General features: G+C 59.2%; 1 protein-coding gene across 1 annotated transcript; it reads right to left on the reverse strand.

Annotated features, from left to right (window-relative positions):
* Positions 1 to 3732: 3732 nt before the first annotated feature.
* On the reverse strand, positions 3733 to 21785 carry RCC2 (regulator of chromosome condensation 2). Its single transcript, XM_037498253.2, has 12 exons — positions 21468 to 21785; positions 16559 to 16652; positions 13736 to 13879; positions 11102 to 11233; positions 10716 to 10804; positions 9458 to 9572; positions 7759 to 7925; positions 6297 to 6477; positions 5949 to 6054; positions 5337 to 5409; positions 4773 to 4850; positions 3733 to 4233 (listed from the first exon to the last, which is right to left on the reverse strand). Exons 1-12 carry the CDS (start codon positions 21747 to 21749, stop codon positions 4129 to 4131), a joined length of 1566 nt encoding a protein of 521 aa, XP_037354150.1. The 5' UTR covers positions 21750 to 21785; the 3' UTR covers positions 3733 to 4128.
* Positions 21786 to 23138: the final 1353 nt, after the last annotated feature.

The raw sequence follows: 23138 nt of genomic DNA on the forward strand, positions 1-23138 counted from the left end.
CAACGCTCTGCAAAGGCAGAAGCCACTGCAAGGAGTGACGGGAGTAAGGGGAAAAAGCAACGACTAGATCATTTTTGGCATTTTAACATCGAGACAGTGACAAGTGGTTCCTGCCGCTGAGTCATCGGCTCTACCCAACCTGGGCTCAGCTGAAGCCACTCTGGCCACACACTTCCCAGCTCCCCGCCGACCCCACTGTCTCTCCTGTGCCAAGGCCAATGGTCATTTGACATTGTATTTGCTCTACTGCCTTTCAGGAGAGGGAAATAGTCCCTGTACCCATCAAGAAAAACAGGCTAGATCAGGAGGATTCTGGGCCTGTTTCCACATTGACACAAGCAAGTCCCTGCATCAAGAATTGCAGACTCATAACTGGTCCAACCACTATAGAGAGCTGTGTGGAGATTCCTCAACCTGCTAAAGATGGAGCTTCCATATGATCCAGCAATTCCACTCCTAGGTATTTACCCAAAGGACACAGAAACATCAATTCCAAAGAGCACCTGCACCCCTATGTTTATAGCAGTACTATAAACTGTTTAAGACCAGTGTACAGGCTTGAGGGCGCTCAGTGGACCCCGTTGGGTGGCGTGGGATGGAGGCAACTCCGGGGCAGTTGAGGGTTTCAGGTTCCAAACTTCTCCTGGCTCACACCCCTCCCTTGCCTTTCCCCCAGGTGACCACATTCTGTTCTCAGCCTCTCCAACTGTCATAAGAACCTCCCTGCTGCATGCTCCCCTGCCCCCGTTCCCCCGCACCTCTCCAGGGCAAGCCTGTGCTGCTGGCAATGCTGGCTCAGAGGCCTGCCAAGCACAGGACAGCAATGGCCTTGCGAACAAAGAACTCCCCAAAGTTATACTGAGGGGGGCTGTCTCCCAGGAAGTGGACCCCAACACCGGCCACTGCTTCCCCTGGGCTGCAGGCCTGACACCCTTCCGGCCCTGCCTACCTATGCTGTACTGGGTGCCCAAGCAGCTCATGTTGGGGCTGGCTGGGGGCCAGCTTCAAGCCCGAAGGTGCCTCTCCCCAGCAGGGGGTTCTGCCCTGCACCAGGAGCAAGTTCCTAAAGGGGTCCTCATTCCTGGGGACTCCGGCAGAGTGGTTCCAAGCACACAGTCCATCGACCTGCCACCGCGGCCACACCAAGGCCATGACTCTGGACATTTGCCTTCTCTTCCTATTTCCTAAAGGCCTCTACCTCCTGGCACCCGGCGTCGGGGAGCCCACGGCACATCTCTAAATGCAGCCAAGTCTGGCAGCTGGCACTCGATGTCCCCCACCCAGCTGGGCACTCAGGCCAGGACCTGGTTTGCCATCAGCTCTTGGGAAATTCTAAGGATGCAGTTTACATTTTGACTGTGGCTATGGAGGCTCTAGACTGGGAAGCAGTTTCCTTCTAGGAGGGTGAGTGTCAAAGTGACCGGCATTGCCAAGCAGTGATCCATGTGGTGTGTGCGGCTTCACATGGCCAGTGGCCCGTGTGGGCTAAAGCTCAGGGAAGCGGGCAGAGCAGCCTGGGCTCACAGGCGCCACTGGGGAGCAGCAGCCCACGCCTGGGGAGCCTCGACACAAGCCTGGCCTCTGGCACCCCCTGGTGGTCAATCCTCCACACTGTCCATAGGGGTCAGCGCTGGCCTGAAGTCACATCAGTGACCCCTGGGATCCTTGAAGAGTTGGGCTGGCTGAGAACACGCACCACTGGTCTGGACTCTCCCATGCCTGATCTGGTGAATCCTCTTCGAAACCAGTGTGACTTGGGCAAGTGAGGTCAACCACCCTCACCCCCTAGCAGTTACATACCACTGGCCCTCCTCCCCAGAACCATTCTTCTCTCAACAGCTCTTTTTGGGGTGCATGAGCAGCCAGTGGCAGGGGGTGCCCGTCATTCCTCCAATGGAAAAAGAAACAAAGCCAAAACAGAGTAAACAATGATGTCTTTTATTTAAAATGTTTACTCCAAGAATATATATATAAAAAAAAAAATAAGACAATTACAGCACTAAACCAGGCACCTTCACCAAATCACCTCCTCCTCTTCCATCCCCTTTCCTCCACGCCTCTACCTCAGCTGGAAGACGTCGGCTGCCCAGAGGGTCAGCAGCAAACACCCATCCTGCCCGGGGCCACTCTGTACCTTTCTCTCGGAGTGCAGGAGCACCCAACTCCTTGTCCTAGAGTTCTCTCCCTTGTAGGTCACTTAAAATTCAAAGCCGAAAGGAATGGCTGTGCGAGGACAGGCCTCACTTGGAAGGATGCTCCCTTCCTGCTCCAGTCCCTGGCCAGGGGCTTCTAGAATTGGCTGGCCATGGGCTTCAGGCTAATCCCCAGGCAGACGGCAGACCGTGGATGGCCAGGGCAGCTCCAGCGAGGGCCAGGACTCAGCCGCAGCTCCCGCCACCCCCGGTGAGCCCAGGAGACAGGTGGCCAGGGCACTGGGGTGGGTGTGCCCAAGCTCCTTCCACGAGACTCAGCCAGGGAAACCGAGGGGCTCCACACTGAATCAGAGATGGTGGTTTGGGGGTGATTTGGACCAATCAGGTTAGTTTGGCAGAAGCTTCCTTCCTGGACTACCGACTGAACGGGAGAGATGAGCGTGACATCAGACTAAAGCTTCGGCCAATCTCCTTACATGCGGCCTCGGGACTGGCCGGGTCAGATCCTGTTCAACGCTCTGCAAAGGCAGAAGCCACTGCAAGGAGTGACGGGAGTAAGGGGAAAAAGCAACGACTAGATCATTTTTGGCATTTTAACATCGAGACAGTGACAAGTGGTTAACAATAGCAAAGCAAAAAAGACCAGTATTTAACCTTTAACCTTCCCATCCACCCAAATCTCACACTGAAGTTCTACCCCCATCTCCCCCGTAAGCACCACGGAACTAAAAAATCTATTTTAAAGCACCCAAACCAGTCCAGACCCTCTCGAAACCAAGAGCCCCAGCCAGAGCTGTCCCTCTCTTGGGTCCAAGTGAGAGGAGGGAAAGGCACCTCATAACTCACGCAGAGCAGCGCGACCGGGACGAGCTGGGCAGAGGGCACTTGTTGGGGGTGATGGGGGGCAGTCACATGGTCTGTGCTGACGCGCGGGGAAGGGAACGTCTTCGGTAATCCCAACTATTTGGTACCAGAGCCAAGCAAATGCGACTAGAACGCTGGGTGAACGGAGCAGGAGCCCGTGTCTCGGAACAGAACAGGCCGTTCGAGCAGGATCCAGCCGGTGAGGGGAACAGACAGAAGCACAAGGCAACAGAGGCTGGTACAGAAAGGGCTGCTCCTCCTCTGCAAGGACTCCAGAATGCACTTCTTGCTGCTGGCTGATCAATCTCTGCTGGCGGGTGCCAGCGAGGTGGCCCTGGCTGGTCAGAGGAGCCTTAAAGCCGATCTTGCACCAGAAACAGCGTCCCCACCTCTGCTCGCTCCTCCGGTGCCCACTGGTTCCACGATCACCTGATTTCCATTTGGACTTCTTTGACAGCTAAAGTAGATGTGAACGGCTAAACACAGACCCCAGAGCCCCCACCGGCAGGGAGAAACGGCAGATTCTACTGATGTTGCAGCCAAAAGGCAGTAGGGCTTCCGCGCAGCCAAGGGGAGAAAGAACGCCGGCCAGCCTCGGCCGGCCACGGGAGAGAGCGGGGAGAAGGGCCCCAGATGCTTCCGTAGCATGCGGGCGTGATTCTGGATGGAGTCTTTGCCTGGATGCTGCCGGTACCCCAAGGGCCACTTGCTTTTCTGAGAAAGCGGTGGCTCCTATCCCAGGTAACACCCACTCGGATCACGACGTTAATTACAACTGGAGAGAGGGGCTTTGAGAAGTGTGTGTGGGAGCAGGGAAAAAAGAAAAACAACTTAAAAAAGCCTAGATTGCTCAAAGTTTTGCCTCTTTTGTAGGAATGGTAAGTCGACTGTGAGCAAATATTTTAATGAAAAGTTAAGAGAAAAAAAAACACTTTGGAAAGCATACAGAGAAGGTAGTTGATGTTGGATCACTTATAAAACGGAACCTCAGGGAGGCTAACAAAAATGCACCTTCGGTCAACCTTTGCTTTTTAGATTCCGCGCTCGATTTCCCGTCCCAGTGCATGGAATGACAGCTGCCGCAGAGGTGGAGTGCGGAGACCCAGGCGAGTCAGAGGGTTCGGGGGTTATACTCTGGCAGTTTCTTGATCTTCTCCTTCTCGGTCTCACTCTCATCTCTCGCTATCACCAAGGAGTGCGAGTAGCCCATGGCAACCTGGGGGAACAAACCAGTGCTGGTATGCAGGGCGCACCGCTGCTTTGGCCCAATGTGGAGTGTGCACGGGGCCGACCTGCAAAGCGTATTCAGCCCCTCACTGAGACCCCTGGTCTCCATGTGCCCCGCACAGGCTGCCACAGGGAGCAGAGACGGAAGGAGGCCCAGCGCATCAGCTCCCACACTGTAGCAGGGTGGCGGGGTGCCTGTTCCTTGATTCCCCCACAGGGTCAGTGGGTGCCTGCCAGAGGGCACCCACCCCCGTCTGCACCGCCACAGATGGGCTGGCAGCCTGGTAGATGGAGCAGCAGGGACCCCACCTAGCGGCCTAGTGGTGTGCAGGCCCTGCAAGGCAGGTGTGAGCAAGGCGCTCGGCACGTAAACCCACGTGGCTGGACTCAGTGGCCAGGGTCACTCAGGGTGGGGCCCCGCCTGCACACGCCTCAGCACCTGCTCCTGCCACCTCCCCTACCAGAAGTCCAGCACGAGGTGGCAGAAAAGCTGCTCAGGAGGCTGGCACAGGCCAGAGCCCTGCTCACCTGCTCCGTGAACACGCCGTCCAGCGTCTTCACCTCTTGGGCTGCGGTGGAAGACTTGGGCTTGTGGTCCCCATAACCCTGGGAAGCAAGCGGAGGCAGGGTCACCGTGCTGCAGGCTGAGAAGGGACAACAGCCCTTCCCCCCCCAGTCTGGAGCAGAGGGAACACCGTCTACCAGACGGGGCCAAGGAGAGCGAGGAAGATTCTGGCACCCTCAGCGCGGGCCACATGGTATCATGGGACAGGCTGTTCCTGCTTCAACCCCGCGGAGCCGGGAGGAGGGACACACAGCCCCTTTCCCATCATGGTCTACAGATGCAAAACAGGGAATCTGAACTGGGCAACTTTATTTTGCAACGTGGACAGAGGACTCACACATCACGTGATGGGCACAGAGTTATCTTTGAAAGCTGACGTGACTCAAGATTAAGGCACATAGGTCTTTAATGCAACGGGGGTGAGTGGGAGGACACTGGTGGGGCCCTATCTTCCTTGGGCGTATTTCTAGGAGGCAGGTCCTGAGGGCTCGGTGGGGTTCCACCCTCTCCGCACTGAGCAGGCTTACCAGCTCCCCGAAGGTGGGTGATGGGCCCCAGCTGATGGTGCTCTCATCTGCAGCCACGATGATGCTGCTCTTCCTGCGAACAGGCAAATGGTCATGGCCACGGCCAGCAGCCCCAGCCCTGTCCCCCCCTCATGACCTGGGCTCCCTGCTAAGGAGCATAGAGCCACTTACTGGCTATTAAAGTCAACTACATCCCACTACAGGCTCCTCGATGCTCTCATTTCCAAATAACACAGCAGGGCCAGGACCCACCCCCCCACACACACATACCCACTAGGATCTAGGGGTCCTGAGGTCAACACACATTGGGAGAAGACCATCCCAGGATGAACACAAGTTCCTCCCAAAGGGGGTAGGGCTAAAAATTCGGATTAAAGCCCCACTCCCGTCCACAACCAGGCAGCTAATTAACAATCAAACTCCTTGCCCAGAAAGTACTAGACCTCAATGGTGGCCTCATATAAATTGAAAATCACTGACTTAAAGACAGTGTCTCTCCCCTGTGTCTGCTCCCGCCTGCGTATGGACTTGAACCAACAGCGTGAGTGTCCAAGAACAAAAGCCTTCCCGGGCCCACCAGCCCCTCCTGACCCCCAAGTCTCAGCCACATACCCACAAGCCAGGCTCCGGATTCTCCAACCGCAGAGGTCCTGGACAGCCTTCGGGTACATGGTAGATTCACGGGATGTGTTGGTGGCCCCCCAGAAAAACAGACCCCCTAAGAAAGACAAACGTTCCCACTGTGACCAGACACCTCAAGAGCTGGCTCCACCTCCGGCATCATGGACGACGAAGGCAGGACGAGCCCACTGTGCAGTTCTCTTTCCGGGAGGTGCCTGGGGAGTCAGCCAAATCCAGGCCCTAGTCTTGGCACAGGAGCAAGGTCCCGGGGGCTATCTATCGTGAGCAGGCACCCACCAGGGATACCTTTCTCCCAAGGCCGGACGGGAGAACACTAACCCACTTCGCTGACGGCAAAGGAGCAGGTGTAGCCAGCGTAGATCTGCGATGCCCCGCGCCCTGGGAAGTCGAACAGCTTCACCAGGCGGGGTACCATCTCGTCCTTCTGTTCGGCGTGGCCCAGCCGGCCATAGCCCCCGAAGCCCCAGGAGAAGACACGTTTCTGGGAGTCCAGGACCAGCTGTGGGGACAGAACACAGTGCTGGGACAGGCCTGACGACTGGGTCCCACGAGACACACTGCAGGAGCCTGGGAGATGACACAGGCCTCCAGGGACGCCACCTTCTATCCCTACTAGTTCATTTAAGTCATGCCTGGGCCCTTCCTTCATCAGAAGCAAGAGCTGTGCCTCCTGTCAGGGGCCCTAGGTGGCCACTTAACAAGGTTCGCTATTCACTTGACCCAGAAAAATTCAAAACCTTCAAGTTCACCTAAAGGCACACACGCAAGAGCTCAGGGCCAACAAGGGCATGTCTGCAGGACACCCCGGTGCGGGGGCAACGTGTGTCCCTCCCGAGGTACACGGGTGGAGTGAGTGGAAGTTATCAGGCCAAACACCAAACCCTGCTCACGCTCCCTGCACACAGGGGGTCCTCACTGGAGAAGAGCAGAGTCCCTAAACCAGGGGAGGAGATACACAAAAGAAACAGAAACATGGCCAGGAATAAATTCAGCATAAAACAAATGCAAAAAAGCCTATTAAAAAAAAAGACCCTCCAATGAGAATCATGTGCCCAGAGACCTGAGCAAAGCGTTCCCTCACCCCAAGCTACACTGACGGGGCCCAGGAAGGCTGGAGGCCTGCCTGGTTGGAGGGCTCGGCTGACCCAGGTCACCTCCAGCTGGTGGCTGCCACAACTGAACATCTGTTCGGCATCTTTGATGTTTCACACACGAACCATGAGACTGCACAACCGATGACAACAACCGGCCTGGGGGTCCTAAGCAGCACCTGACCGCTCCCCTGACCACACTGTCCTAGTCCAGGTCAACAGGCGGCCTGAGTGGGGCCGCACATCAGCCCGTCGTCCTTGGGACCAAGAAGTGAGCCCAGGTTGGTGCGACTGTTCTCAGGGCACAGCACATGTGGGCAGGCCCCAGTGGAGACACAGCGGCTCGAGTCCTGCTGTTTATCGAAAGGGACCTTTCAGGAAACCACATCAACAGTGAAGAGTGACTCAGCCCCTGGCATGGGATGGAGTCTCTGCCTGGAGAGACGCCATGACGGTGCTGGACAAAAGCCAGAAGCAGACACCACGTGATCCTGACCCCACTTGCCCGTCCGCTTGGCTACGTGGAGAGAGCCGTGACCCTGAGAACCCTGCCTGGCTGCCAACTCAATGGGGCTTGGGGCCCACTCCTGAGGAAGCCAAGGGTTATGGCGCTGGAGCCTGCTGCCCCCCACCAGCCGGGTAAGGCGAGGCCCAGGAGGCGGGCAGAGGTCAGGAGTCCCCACATTTACCGTGTGGTTAGCACCACAGGCCACATCACGCACGACCACGTTGGGGACTGGCAGGATCTGCCCATCCTTTGTCTTCTCGATGAAGATGGCCACTCGCCGAGGCACCAGCTCACAGTCGTACTCGATGCGCTGTGCCCGGGCGATGAACTTCCCATCCGAGTTGTGTCCTAGAGCCACCAAAGGCACAGGTCAGCAGCGGCATAGGAGCCCCCAGGCCCATGAGGCCTGGCAGGAATCTGTCCGCCAGGCAGCACTCTCCAATCTGAGCCCACCCCACAACGAGCCAGGACACCAAGGGTGGGGGTAGAAGCCAGTTATTTTAAAAAAACAAACAGGATGACAAACACCCATGGTGGTCTATACAAAAAATATCTTGTCAAAATTCAAATGTCTGTGTTCCAACAGGGTCACCATGTATAGGCACTTCTTACACCCGAGCAACTGATCAAAGGAGGGTCTGCGTCCTGCCTGGGGGGCCTCAAGGAGCCCCTGGATGGGCCCAGAAAAGTGCAACACAACCTCAGACCTGCGTTTTTATGACTCACAGCGCCTAAATGCTGCTGGAGCATAGACTCAAAGAGCACACCCCCTCCCTGCCTGACCCAGAGGGCCGGGAGCAGGGGGAGGGGTGCTGCCCCCTGCCGTGACCCCCCCAACCCCCCCCCCCCCGCATTCACGCCCCAAGCTGAAGGGTCTCTGGATGTAGACGAGGCAGAGGCAGGGTTTAAGACAAGCTGGCGGGAACAGCTGCTCCACACTAGAGAAAAAGCAAACCAAACTGCAAGTGCTTAAACGGCAAGCTAAACGGCGAGCGGGGTGCAGCCGCGCTGGCGGCCACGAGCACCTGGAAGCTCGCCGCCCCCGGGGAGGCCGAGGCGGCAGCTCGGGGGGCGCGGGGGGCGCGCTGCTCCGGAAGGGCCAGCACGCACTTCCGCCGGGGGGGCCGGGAGGCCTGGCCCGTGGCTATGGCAACGGTTTCTGCAACAGTCTGGCAACTCCCTGGCAACCAGCGCCACACGCACGTAAGGGGCCGCTCTCCCTTGCTCGCTCCTGACTGGAGGTATATTTAGCCTCCGAGTCACCGTCGCCCGCGGGCCCGGCCGGAGGTGCCCGGCTATTTATACAGCCGCCATCTGCGCCCGTGACGCGCCGCCCAGATGCGGGGGCCGGATCCGGGCGCGCGCGCCAGCAGAGGGCGCCCCCGCGCCGCGCCTCCCGAGAGGGGCTGGCTGGTGGGCAGGCGCCAGGAAGGAAAAAACCACTTCGGTGTCAGATGGGAAAAGAAAATGGAGACCTTGTAAAATCTGATCGGGAGACATTTTCCACTGGCTGAGAAGGGCCTTGGGGCTTTTCCCTTCCTACGCGGGCGCTGCTGGTCTGCACCCAGATGGCCGCGTGGGGGCAGGGAAGGAGCCGCGGCAGCTCCCCAGTGACGGCAAGTCCTCCAGGGCCAAAGTGAATGGAGATAGTTTGATTTTTTGTTAACTTTAAAATCCTTTTATATAAATTCCCAAATCAGGAAAGACCCTTTTGTCAGACTTGGGCCCTGAGGCTGGCGGCCCTGAGGCCCCCTCAGCGGCCCCAGCACTGTACCTGCCATCAGCCCCCGCCCCCTTCTCAGGCCTGCGGCCCCACACTGACTCCTGGCTCTAAACACACAGTTAAGATCACAGAGCTTTTAAAAAGTCTATTTCCATACCCAGCTGACCATATTCAGGGCACCCAAAGGAGTAGAGGTTCCCCTTGCAGTCCATTATCATACTGAATTCAGCCCCGCAGGCCATTTTGGTAATTGGCTGGCCGTTGTACATTATCTGAAAAGAAAAAACAGCAGACTTTCAGACGTTTTAAAAAGATTGATAGAAAGTCTCTGCCTCCCTGTAGATTAGTGTGAAACAATTACTAGGTTAGAAAGGAAATCTCTCAGACTCAACGATTCTGAGGGCAAAAACTCAGAATACAGTAAAGACACAGCCCTGGGACCCCAGGCTTCCAGTACCAAGCGGAGCTCAAGGGCAGGTAAGCTCTTGGTGTCGCAGCTGTCTTCACTGACTACCACCACGCTAGCTAGGGCCCAGCAGACGCTGACCACTTGACGGGCATGGGCCCTAGGGCGAAAGAAAACAAACTAGACAAATCTCACTTTACTCATGAATGCTGATGTTAGCCCCACCTTCAGAAGAAAAGCTTTTGTAAGTGTCACTGCCAAATAGCAGAGTAAACTGTTTTATAGTCTCCTGTACTGCTGTAGAGATGCCTGACTAATTGGTCTTAATGGGAGGTGTGAACAAGAAATAAAACAGTTCAAAATTAGGAAGTTAGCGGGAAGACAGAAAAGGCCCTTCTCACGTAACTGAACATGAGATTTGGAAACAAACCTCAGTGCTGAGAAAACCTGCCAATGCACGCAACCAGGCCTCCCTCCTGCTGCCAACACAGGTCCGGCGAGCATGCGGCTGGCAGTAGGCCCTCAACCCCGTCTCCTTTAGGACCAAGGGACCCAGCACCGCGCCCCCATTACCTAATTACTTGCAGGTTTCTGCCACCCTCTGCTCTGTTTGTGGCTCCTCGTGTAGGGATAACTCCCACCCTGCTCTCAGAAACTCCAGGGTCTACCTAACTCTGATTTGTGTTCAAAGCACCTGGCAGGTGATTTCATACAAAGTCAACACTTGAAGAATTTGCAAAGACAAATCACATCCATAACACTTCTCACTTCCTATGGGATAGAACAGGTTTAAAAGAAGGCCTCCCTAACAACTTAATTCAGTCAGAAAGAAAACTACTTTCAGGATATTCTCCAACTGTGACCACACATACAACGTGCTCCATTGACAGCATCGAGGCTTTTTCACAAGGACTAACTCAAGACAGTGAGCAGTACAGGCTCAGTCCAGAAAACACAACAGGAAAGCAAAGAGGAAGGAGGCTCCAAGCCAGAGCAGGGCACCAGGTACCTGCGCGGGGCTCGGGACAGCATCTGTCTGATTGCCGAGGCCCAGCTGCCCCATCTTGTTCTCTCCAAACGCAAACACAGAGCCCGTTTCTGGAAGGAAAAGAACAAAATCACACAGGAAGATAATACTGAGATTAGGAATTAAAGACACCAAAATAAAAACAGCTTCTTTGCCAGGATGGATGCAAGAGGGGCAGCGGAAAACTGGAAGCAAAGCTACTTCACGGCACAAACCGCACACAGGCCCAGCCTGCTCCCTGGCCAGGATAAGGCGCCTCAGCAGCACCCACTGCGCTCTCAGAGACATCCCTCCTGAGGTGACCTAGTTACGGGGTGCCAGCCCACCCCACCCCCTGGCCAAATGTGGACATACCAGCCATTCCTTACCTGTCAAGGCCAGAGTGTGGTTCCGCCCACAGGCGGCAGACACAATCACCTCGTGGCTGAGCCCCTCAATGGGCTTGGGGGCTTCCACTCTCTTGGTGTCGCCGTGACCGAGCTGTCCCTTCTCGTTTCGACCTGCAAATCAAAAGCAAGAAATAGTGGGACAGAGAGAGGTGGCCAGAGCAGCTTTGGGGCAGTAGGGGCACCCTGCCTGGGGAAGGTATGGGTCTGCAGGCAGGTGTTCCCCAGGGCGACAGCTCAGGCTTCCAAGTTCCCAGCAGGCTCTGGAGGCCTGCCCAGCCGCACCAGGGCAAGGTGTCAGGCGCCGGGCCAAGCCCACTGCGCAGGCACTGCCCACTTCACCTGCCCTGGCCCTCTTTTCTGGGCCAGCAGCACTTTCTGCAGCTTCTGCCACCAGGGGGACACCGAGCCGCCGGACGGTGCACAGGTGGAAACTCACTGCTCTGCTCTCACTTCTCAGCACCTGCCAGACGATTCCCTCACTCCCTTCACTCCGAGGTATTTTAAGACAGTAACCATTTTCGACACCTGCCTCACAAGAGTTTAATTACCTCAGTGCTCTGGGTGTCTATCGTGGACCATTTGGCACCTGCCATCACCCCTCTCCTTTCTCTGCCCACTGAGCCGCACTCACACAGCAGTGCCACCCACCGCCCACGCTCCAGCCTCACGGGACCCCGAGCCACACACACCCAGCGAGCACACGGCAGACCGCCCTGGCAAAGCTCTTCCGCGCCTGAGCAGGCATGGAGAGTAGGGTGGGCTGAGGAGGCCGCACTCCCCAAAACCACACCTAGATTTCACCACAAGCTACACGAGTTCCGAAACAGAACAACTCAATGGCCTTTAACAGGTCCCCCTTCTAGCGAAGAGCCTCACCTACAATCTAATATCTGCAGATTTTAGGCAATTTTATGGGGCCAGAGGGTCAGGGCAACTTCTGGGGACATTTCATCCCCTTCCCCAAGCGAAAGCTTTCACCTTTTGGGCCAAAGAATGTGGAGAGTGGCACCAGAACAAGCACCAGGCCTCAGGGAGAGGCCTTGAGAAGGCCAGGAAGGAATGGGCCTCTGGGACACAGGGCACCTGTCCTTGGAGGTAGCCATGGCTACTGCACACTGGCAGGAGGCAGGCACAGCTTCTAACAGAAGCTGCCCCAACCCCCTAGGAACGGCACTCACAACGTAGGGCAGTGCTAAGTGGGGTCTCAGCGCACTCGAGGCCTGACTGGCCGGCAGTGCAGGCCCCTCCACACACTCCTGCTACAGACAGGACAATGCCCCCGCCGTTCAGAGTGGCCAAGAGTGTCTTTGTGACATGCCTGCCAGCACAGCACCCCTCTAGCACCAGGTCTGCCCATGGGCGTTCATCTGCCACAGGGCCCGGTCAGACACAAAGGCTTCAGAATCACTCCCTGCCCGTGGGGTCAGCCCAGGGGACATTTTTAGAAGTACCACGTAAGTGAAACCCAGTAAAGAGATCAGAAATAAGATATTTGAAGCTCAGAAGCTGACACAGAATGCCTGTTCAGCGTTGGAACATTAGTAGGAGGGGTGTTTGGGGGGAGGGACACACCTCTATGCCAACCGGGGGAAAATGAAATTCATGGCGATGTCAGCATGTCATCAAGAGACTATAAAGTATAAATTTGGGCCAGACACAGTTGTTAGCTTTTTTCAACGGAATTACAAAATTAGCAGAGTGCAGAGAAGACAACAGATGTTAATATATTTGGACTTTGGTAGAGCAGCTCGTGAAACTGCAAAAAATGGTTCAAACAGACCGAAATAAAAATGCAGTCATATGGACTAAGAGCTAGCCAAAGGACCAGAACAAAGGGCGGGGACAGATGCCAAGCTGCCCAGCTGGGGGAGAGTCCAGGAGCTACCAGAAGGGCTTGGGGATAAACGGCGCCTTCGCCAATGCCCGTGCTGATGATCGGGAACAGGGCCGGGAGGCCATGTCTGGAAGCCCTTTTGCAGGGGACTACAAAGGTAGGGATGGGGGGGGCCTCCTGAGTCCCCAGGGCAGAAACCCAGCAGAAGAGAAAAAAGTCAATCAACTCAGAAAAAGTAAACTCAACTCTCTGGGAAACTGTAAGAAACGGACAGAACAGGCAATGAGCCACAGAACCCAGAGCCTGCGATGCCCGGGAACCGGGCTGCAGATGCAGGGCTGACGTCACCATGCTGCCCTGGTAAAAGCCCGTGGCATTTGAAGTGGCAAGAACAGAGGCCTTACGTCACACCGGGGTGCCAAGAAGGAAGGGGACTCTGATGGGGGGACAGCACGCCTAAACCTAAAATAGGAATTCAGTTCCAGGCACCTGGATATCAGGTCCAGATTCAGCCAGAATGTCCAGCATGAGGTTACTTTTCTGTAAGAGGAATCAAGTGTCAGGGAGCCACACACAGACAAGAAAAGGCAGGGAAGGGGGAGAAGGTGATTTATATGCAGGTTACAGATGAAGCGAGCTGGATGTTGGGAAGAAACTGGGCTGCAAATCTCAGGGAGCACTGCCTCCTCGGGGTGCAGCCTCATCTTCTTGAAGAGGAAGTCAGCCCTGGGACCAGCTCCAAGTGTCACCGAGCATCTTGGCCAGAGAGCGGTACTTACCCCAGCTCCACAGCTTCCCTTCTGTGGTGATGAGGAGGCTGTGGGCAGCACACGAACCCGAAACCACTGTCCGCACCCGGACCCCCGACAGGCACCCATACCTGTGAGGCCCCCACAAATTCTGACCAAGATTGCGGTAAGCAGCTGCAAAGAGAGTAAGAATGCAAATCAAACACCCACAGACCAGTGATGGCAGGTGAAGCACACCGCACCCCCAAAATCTCACTGCCCCAAAGGGATCACTACGCGGTGATGCAGCCACAGAAGCCTGGGGGTGCCTCTTCTCCCGGCGCCAGGAGGCTGCCAGAGAAAATCGCAGCTCAGAAACTGCCCCCAGAGCTGGCACAGAACTAGTCAGTGGCCATCTGGACACCGACGTGGTTCCACCTCCATCTCTGGCCCTGACCCAGGAGGACCTCGGACCCACGAGTACTGAGCATGCCTACAGGCAAGCGGCCCAAAGGAAGGAGGGTCCAGGCCGGGAATGCTGGCAACAGACCCAGTATCTGCCCCATCCTCCTCCTCTCTGCGCACCCCATTCTGAGGTCTCCTCACCATCCTCCAGAGCCACTGGCCCTCTGCCCTCACCTCTCTGGCCCATTTCCAGCCACTTTGCTGCCTCTTTCTCAGGGTCCCATTGTTGCCCAGGTCATGGGCCCTTGTCTTTGGCCATTTATTTGCTCCCCCAGAATACCCTTGCCTGGCCCCTGCTTATTCTTCAACTCTCCGGTCAAGGACCCCCTCCTCTGGGAAGTCCTCCTTGCCTGCGTTCCCCTGTTAACTTGTGTCCTCCTGGCCACTGCACCCAGGGAGTCCTCACAGCACCGTACGTCAGAGCTGGAGCATCAGAGCTGGGCCTTTGAAGCCTGCATCTTTAGCTCAGGGCCTCACAACTGCCCAGCACAGTTAGCACCCAGTGATGTTAAGAAGGCGTGTGGGAGGAAAGCTACAGCTGTCTCCTTCAAGATCCCATGCCACCCTATCAGTCGACTGGGCATGGCAAATTTCTCACTTAAGATTTTCAAAGCAGGTTTCTTGACGACAGACTCACTTAAGATTTTCAAAGCAGGTTTCTCGACGACAGAGCGAGTGTTTCTCAGCCCGCAGGGCCTGCTATGAGATGCTGGCCGCTGCCCAATCGATCATGCGCAGTTGATCTCCACACATGAGCTGACTCTCAGCCCTGCCAGCTCCAGTGGGAAACTGCTCAAGGTCCACCCCACCTGGGGATGCCCACCAGCAGAGGGCGCCATGTGTCTTATCCTTTAGGTATGTCGGGTGAGTAGAATTACCCCGGCCCCGTGAAGCATCGTGACCACAAGTCGTAATGTCACACAGTGACAGCCAAGCTTCACCTGAACACACTCCTCACCACCAAGAGGTGGAGGAAAAAGCAGTCATTTCCTGGGGAAGAAAGCAAACCAAACAGCCTGCATAGGTCCTAGTAGAGTCTGTTTACCATGAAGGCAAAACAAAAGAGGGCACAGCTGGGAACATCAGCCCTGTGACCCATCCCAGCGCCTGCCAGGCCCAGTGGCTCTGCCTCCCAGTGGACAGAAGCTCGGCCAGGCCAGGGCCTTCCCTGGGCAGCTCTGCACATGCTGGGTCCCCGGGGCCGCCAGGCTGGAGGAGAGCAGGCCTGAGCCCTGCGCTCGCCCAGGCCACAGCGGGTGAGGTGCGGTGCTTGAGAGGCGCTGAGCACCAGGGCCTTGGGGAGGGAGGGCAGCCTCCAGGTGGAGGCACCAGTGGGGAGAAAAATCCTCCCCGTGGGTCTTGTGGGGTGGGGAGGAATGGGGAAGTTGGAAACGGGCAGACAATAAAGAAGACTTCAAATGAGGCCAGTCAGGGCAGAATTTGCTCAGCTCTGCGTGAGAGCAGAGCTGGTGCCCTACCTTCCCCACCACCTTTGAGGGGTAGGGAGCCAGCGGACAGAGTCCCCTAATGGAGCGGCCCCAGCCAGCCCTATGCCCGCAGGTGCTGTCACCCTGGCTGTGGAAGCCCTGACTGTGGAGCCCTGGGCCCAATGGCGGGTCTTGAAGGCTGGGCATTTCCCTTGACAGGAAGGCCCAGTTTCCACTTCTAGCTCCGCTGACACGCCTGCTGCTGTCATGGAATAAGATGGTTCCCTGCCATCTCGAGGCACCAGGGAGTGTCAGTGTGCAAATATTTGTTCACTGGGCCATGCTGGGAAGGACTTTGGGAATCTTTCCAAAGGAAATCAAGAAGCCATAAAATGTGGCGCTGTGCCAGGCGCTCTCTCTGGGATGGGCGGTATTCTCCTAAGGAGAGACACGGAGGTTCTGAAAGCGTTTGGGGCCTGGACGTTACTTCCTAGGACTTCTCAGCTCCCCTACTTCTGACCGTGACCTGGAACAACTGGCAATTTGCAAAGAGATGTGGGCTTTTCTGAAAGGTCCACTGCTTTGACATCAGACATGTGACAAACATGTAGGACATTTTGACACCCCAGAGAACCAAACCGTCTTTTTGGTTTAATGAAAATAAGTATCATGAGAAGGAAAATGGAAAAAAGGTATCAATGGTTATTTGGGGTTACAATTTACATTTTCCTGTTCGACCTTCATGGAACTTGGTTTTAAAAAGGTCAATTGTGAAGGGAGAGGCCTTCACAGGGGCAGGGCTCAAATCCGCTGCATCACCAGAGTGGCTGTGGGCCGTGGGGAAGCCACTTGGCCTCTCTAAACAGGCATGTGAATAGAGACTACCCACCTAGCACCAGTCTCTGGGGCCCACACACACCCAGCGTGGAAGAAGCATTTGATTAACACAGCCCCTTACACGCAGAGGAAGCATTTTTCATACCTTGTTGTTTAGGCACTTCTTTTCGACCGATCAAGTCCCAGTTGGTTGCCCCAAAAATCAAAAGCTGCCCTTTGCACTTAGACCCTTCAAGTTTCTGGAGACAGAGAAAGAAGGAAAAAGAATTAGCTTAGAATGCTGCCTCTAGCTTTCTAAGTCTGTCCAAGGACAGCTGGGGGAACAACTCATTATTAGGGCATCTGTGCAGTGGATGGCACAATGGACAGAGGGGCTTGGTGGAACCCCCACCGCACGGGTCACTGCACACCTGCCCACCACAGCTCAGCCTATGCCCAGGCTAGTTTTTATCCTTCCATTTTATTTTTCTTTAAAATACCTTTTGCAAAGCACTAAGAAACACGCCAAATGACATTCTTCCCTCCGCTCTGCAAAGTGCCTCACACCCGATCTGCTGGAGGCCGCAGCCGCAATCAGGCACATGACAAGTGCCCATGCCTGGGGCCCAGTCTTCGTGTTCCCGCTGAGGGCCCAGCCACCCACCCTGGACTCCAGCCGGCAGGGGCTCCAAGGTCCTGCCACCATCCCTGTTCAGCAGTGACCCAGTCGGCTTTCCCCTTCCCCCTCCACGCCCTCTCCACACTGGCTGCTGTGCCGACAGCCTTTCATGGGGAACCGGGAGGGAATATCATGGGGACCTGGGAGGGGTGCGCGGATCTGACTGGGTGGCCTGAGCTAGGTCTCGAGGGAGAGGAGGTGGATCCCAGCCAGGGCACTTCAATCCTCACCCTGTCTCAACCTCAATGCCATCTGGGCCAGACTCAAGGTGTGCACGGGAATATGGCCCACTTACAGTGGCCACTGGCCACACCTCATCACAGCTGTGTCCTCAGCACTGTGCTGTGTTTCTGAAATGCCCAAGTGCGCCCCTTTAGAGTACAATACTGAACAGTGAGCTCAGTCACACCCCCTTCTGCTCTCGTCCCATGGACTCAGGACGTTATAAGCATAGAGGTTTCCTTCTGTGGCCAGAATGGTTCTTGGAAGGCTGAAAGAGAAAAAGGCCAAACCACCCCCTGAGCGAGCCATTCTAACCTCTGCCCTGATGGGAAGTCCTAGAAACAAGTTCCACTTCTTAGGGAATTTTGCAAGTGACCCCACCCGCGCCGTGGGTGCCCCCACAGCACAGGTCCACATCCCACGTTAATGTGGCTGAAGGGAGACGGCCCATCCACAGATACATCTGCAGGCCGCAGGCCAAGAGAAAGCAACAGCCAGGAGGGAGCCTCGCTTCACCACATTTAAATTATTTAGAAGACCTCGCTGGGAGGGTGTCCAGGCCTCCAGACGGCAGACTCAGGTTACTTTAACAAGAGCCTACTTTCCCCCGGTTATCTCCCCTTCTTTGTTTAACTGGCGGCCCAGACTGGAACGTTCTACAGGTTCACTTGGGAAGATGAGCGGCAGCCAGCGGGCTCGATCTAGGTGCCCTGGAAGGAGCAGCCTCTGGGTTTGCCCACGGCACTGACTTGCCCCCCACTAGGAAGGGACTAAAGCACCACAGGTGGAGCTCTCAGCCCCAGCACTGGGCCGGCTACTGGGGTGATGGCTGCCTTAGCCAGCCTGGCCCTGCGCCCCTTCCCACTCCCCAGACAGGCCCAGACCCAGGGCCCCAAGCGCTGCGCTCACCGTAGAGACACAATGAACAGCACCATCTCCCCAGTGCTGCTGGCAGCGGGCCCTGGCAGTGCCCGGGGCAGGAGGAGCGGGCTTTCCTTTGTGAGGAGAGATGCCAGCCAGCACTTGAGGGAGTAGATCAAGGGCGTGTGGCTACCTGGCCCATCAGGCCAGCTAAGCATCTGTACCCAATCCCAGCCTCCCTGAGACAAGGTGATAATGGAAAATCTCACCCACTGAGTCTACTTCAGTGAGTGGTCGGATTCCCATGAAGAAGACGGAGGCCTTAGCGCCTCAGGGTAGGTAGGGGAGCTGCCATCTACACAACTGCTGCTGCAGGCCTCTCCCACTTCTCTATCCTTTCACTCTCCCCTTCCCCTTATAAGACATAAAAAAACCACAACAAGGAAAAGAATCCCAAAGGCCCCTTAAGCCACAGCCCACGCCCCTCTCAGTCAGGGAACAGGCACATGGGGGAAGAGATTCAGATGGGGGCGGGGGGTGTTCCAGCCGGAGAACTGGAGGGAGGACTGAGAGCTAGAAGGTTCTGAGGCCCTCTGGGGGGTTGGGTCCAGCCTCCAGTGACAGGCGAGAGATCATTCACCGAGGAATGATGAGTGACCGTCCCTTCACCTTGCTGCTTCCCAACAGCCCGGCCACGTAACCTGGGCCCAGATAAACGGCGCTGGCAGGAAAATGAACAGAGCTTCTGCAATCAACAAAGTGGGGTTTCTCGTCCAAAGCGATTTTTGAATTATTGCCCAAGAGAGTGGAGCATGTTTATGAGGCCGAGAGTCAACCTTTTAACATGCATCCATTTAGCAGACGAGGCCGGGGCGGAGGGAAGACCATTCAGAGAAATGTCGCAGCAACAATTCCCTTGTGGGCTATCAACTGGAACAGACTTCAAGCTCCGTTCACAGCTGTATTTATTTGGTTCTTTCAGACTGGACAGATTTGTCTCAGGGTCCACAAAACTGCAGCAACCCTCCACAAAGACCTGGACTGCCTGGGACGCTCGTTTCCCAGAATTGGGCCAAAGCTGCTGGCTGTTATCTACAGGGCTTAGTTCACAGGGACTGGGGCTGAATCACTCTCGAGACTCATAAAAAGCTCATCCCACACGACTACCTGTCAGCGCGAGGCACACAGGATGGACACCGGATGTTTATGAAAACACGCATCCTTTACTCGAGGCACCTCTGCCCCGCAACCGCACAAGGGTCTGGGTCCGTCCTCCGCAAGTTCCCCACCTGCAGCGCTGCCCTCTTAGAAAGCAGCAAGGTTCCAAACAACAGGCAGCTACGTTCACAAGCCACCTCGGGCAAGCAGCCCTGGGCAGTGGCAAGGTCTGCAAAACTCACAAAGTCCTTTCTGAAATAAGCCAGGGACTGCTGTCAGCTAAGGCAACACACAGGAACCCCAGATCTGCTTAAAAGGTGGAGACCTGGACCGGGTGGTCGCCCCACGACCAGGAGCAGTGCCCAGCTACACCTATGGGAAGACAAGGCCTTGACCCTGGACCAAACTCAACAGATGCTAATAAAAACCAAAAGTTGGGGTGTGCCTGCGCCATGAGGCTCTTCCATAAAAAGCTTCATTTGTTGAGCCCTCAGTCTCCTGGATGCACTGGGCCTAGGGCTGGGGTGCTGACCAAATAGAGGGCCTATTTGATACAGCTGGGGGGGAAGAGAGGGGTAGACATCCACATGGATGCACAGGATCCCCAGAATTTAAGACACGTGCGATGTAAACATAAAACAGACATAAACTGCCAGGAACTGCTGTGAGTAACCCTCACCACCCACCCCACCCCACGGGTGCCACTTCCATCAGAGCCCCAACTGCAGGCCCTCCCGTGGGGAGCCTGGCGTTCCTCTGCACCCTCCTGAGTCTAGTCTGGATGAACCTCAGCGTGGGGGAGACCCTGTTACTTCCTGACAGCACAACTTGCAGCTCTAACAGTCTTGCTTTTAGGAACTCAGAAGCACAGAGAAGAGGCAGCGTCCAGGGACGTTCCTCTCAGTTCCTCCTGAGCTGCCCGGGCTGGGGCCGCAGAGGATTAGGTTCTAGTCCCCGGGAAGCAGCTCCTGGGCTGGCCCGCGCTCCGCAGGTGCAGCTTCACGCTCCCCCCACCTGGCGCGGGCCTCGCACACGTGCAAGCACTCTGCAGCGGTGGAGGGCGGCACCGGGAGGCCTGCGCGTGTGGAAATCGGTCCCAGCGATCCAGGGCGAGGCCCGCGAACTCCGCGCCCCAGTTTCCTCATTCACCAGCCGCGCCAGCCGGCGAGGTCCTGCCCAGCGCCCGGGGGAGGCGGGAGGCGGCTGGCCAGGACCCCTCCCGGGTGCCCGGGCCAGGGGGAGGTCTCTCTCGCTGGGGCTCTGAGAAGATGGGGCGCTCTGCTCCCCTCCTCGGCCAACGTCCCACACTAAGCTTTCGGGCGTGGAGACGGGGCTCCGGGATGGACTCTCCGTGGGGCGAGTCCGCCACGGCCTGAGCAAGCAGAGCCCCCGAGGCGCAGACGCGCGCCCACCGGGGCACAGAGGCGCTTCTGGGGAGCGGGAGGGGACGCAGAGCCCGCCCCGGCACCCCGCGGCCTCCCGCCGGCGAACAAAGCGCCGGCACCCCTCCGCCGGGGGCTCGACCTCCAGGGGCGCCCCTCCCGAGCATGCGCCCTCGCGCCCCGCCCGGCGCCGGCCGCCCCCGCCTCCCCGGCGGCGCGAGCCGGCGCAGGGTCGCACGGGGCATGCGCGGCGGCGGCCAGGCCCCGCCTCCCCGGAGCGCCGGAGCCGAGGCGGCGGGAACCTCAAAGCCCCGGCGCGGCCGCCGCTCCCCGCGGCGCGCCGGCAGCCCCCTCCCCCGCGGCGCCCGGGCCGGCCGGCGGCGGCGGGGGCCCGGGGGCGGGCGGGGGCGCGGCGCGCCGCCCCCCGAGCCCCGCGCGCGCTCCCTCAGCCCCGGCCCCACAACTTCCAAAGTCTCCCTTCCCGGGGCGGGGGAGGGGCGCGGAGGGCGCCGGCTCGCGCGCGCCGGGGGCGGGGCCATGACCCCTCGCGCGGGCGGGCGCCCGCCCCTCCCCCGCCGGCCCGGGGCGCGCGCCCCAACGGCCAACGGCCGCGCGGGCGGGCGGCGGCGGGGTCGCTAGGCCGCGGCGGGCGCCCCCGGCCCGCGCGCGCCCCGCGCCCTTTTGTTGTGCGGCGGCGGCGGCGATGATTCAGCCGCGGCCTGCGCCGGCCCCGCCGCCCCCCGCCGCCCCGGCCCGGCCCGGCCCGCACTCACGACGCGCTCCTTGGTGTGCTCCGGCTCCGTGATGACCACGGCCGCGCCGCCCGCCTTGGCCGCCGCCGGCCGCGCCGCGCGCTTGCCCCCGCCGGGGGCCCCGTCGAGCTCCAGCCCGTCCTCGTCGCCGCTGCTGCCGCCGCCGCTGCTGCTGCTGCAGCGCTCGGGCCGCTCGCGCTTCCTGCCCGCCGGGCCGCCGCGCTTCCTGGGCCCCGCGCGGGCCGTGCCGTTGCCCGAGCTCGGCTCCTCCCAGGCCGCCGCCGCCGCCTTCTTCCTGGGCATGGTCGCTGGAGAGACACGGGGCAGCGCGCACAATGGACGGGTTATAAACTGCGCGGGGGGAGGGGAGCCGCCGCCACCGGCCTCCACTTCCTCCCCTGCCCGCCCCAAGCGGCGGCCGCGCGGTGGGCGGAGAGGGGGCGAGCCGGGAGGAAGCCGCGCCGCTCCCGGGCCGCGCTCGGGGACCCCGCGGGCGGCCGGGCCCGACTCCCCGGGAAGGGGCGGCGGAGACCCCGGCCCGGCCCGGCGCGGCCCGGGCTCGCCCGCGTCGCGGCGGCGGCCCGGCCCCCGGGAAAGTAGAGGGAGGAGAGGGGCGCCGCCGGGGCCCCCGCTCCACAGAGGGGGCTCCGGGACACTCGGGGCGCGCCCCTCCCCGGCGCCCCACCTGCTGCTTTGTCTCCGCGCCCCCTCGCCGGCCCCTCCGTCCCCGGGGCCCCCCGCGCCCCCAGCCCCGACCGCGGCGCCCGCCAGCCGGGCCCTGGGTGCCGGCCCCGCCGGGGTGGGAGGGGGCGCCGGCCCCGAGCCCGGACACCTGCCCGCGCGGACGGGGGACACGAGAAGTTTGAGGGGCCCCGCGCCCCGCCGCCCGCGCCCGACCCGCCGCCGCGGCCCGGCCCGGCCGCCGCCGCGGGTGTTTTTATTGATTCCGAACAATGGGCGCCTGTCCGCGCCGCCACGTGGGCCGCGCCGGGCCCTCGCCCGCCCCCGGCCCCCGCCCCCTCCCCGGGGTTTGTATTTTTTTACCTTTTCTCCTTTAAAAAAAAAAAAAAGGAAAGAAAAAAAACTTTCCCGGACCCGCCAAGTGTCGCGCGGGGCCCGGGGTCGGCCCCGCCGGGCGGAGCCGCGGCGGGCGGGAGGCGGGGCGGCCGCTGCAGGCGCCGCGGGGTCTCCCCGGCCCGGACGACGGCCCGGCCCGCTCGCGGCGCCGCGGGATGTAAATACGGGCTTCCAGAACAAACGCTCCAACACAAAACAGAAACACATGTGCGGCCCGCGGCAAGCGAGCGCGCGGGGGCGGGCGGCGCGGGGCCCGGGGCGCGCGCGCCCCCTGCCGGCCGGCGGACCCCGCGGCGCCCCGGGCCCCGCCCCGGCCCCGCCCGCGGCGCCCCCGCCCCGGCCCCCGCCCCCCCCGGGCCGCGCGGGCCGCGCCGCCCCCACGCGCCCCCGGCAGCCGCGCGGCCACGGCGCGCCGCGCGCGGAGCCTCCCGGGAGGCCGCGGGGAACGTCGGGCGGCGCCTCCCGGCCGCGCGGGCGGGTCACCTGAGGACGCCCGGGAGGGAGCGACTCGCCCGCGCTCCCGGCCGGGACGGGCCCGCGCTGAGCGGCTGGAACGCGGGGTGAGCGCGGCGGGAACCCGAGTTTCCTTGGCCGGGGGTTGGGTCCCCGGGGCGC

The sequence above is a fragment of the Talpa occidentalis genome, unplaced genomic scaffold (genome assembly GCF_014898055.3).
Source record: "Talpa occidentalis isolate TD23 unplaced genomic scaffold, MPIMG_talOcc4v2.1 talOcc4.9, whole genome shotgun sequence".
Taxonomy (NCBI): Eukaryota; Metazoa; Chordata; class Mammalia; order Eulipotyphla; family Talpidae; genus Talpa; species Talpa occidentalis.

Excerpts from the sequence above, each read along its gene's own strand:
- RCC2 (XM_037498253.2), bottom strand. The coding sequence starts at position 21,749 with ATGCCCAGGAAGAAGGCGGCGGCGGCGGCCTGGGAGGAGCCGAGCTCG. Across the intron at positions 9,573-10,715 it reads CTGTCCCGAGCCCCGCGCAG|ATAATGTACAACGGCCAGCC; the intron begins GTACCTGGTGCC and ends TTTTCTTTTCAG. Across the intron at positions 5,410-5,948 it reads ATCCGGAGCCTGGCTTGTGG|GAAGAGCAGCATCATCGTGG; the intron begins GTATGTGGCTGA and ends GCCTGTTCGCAG.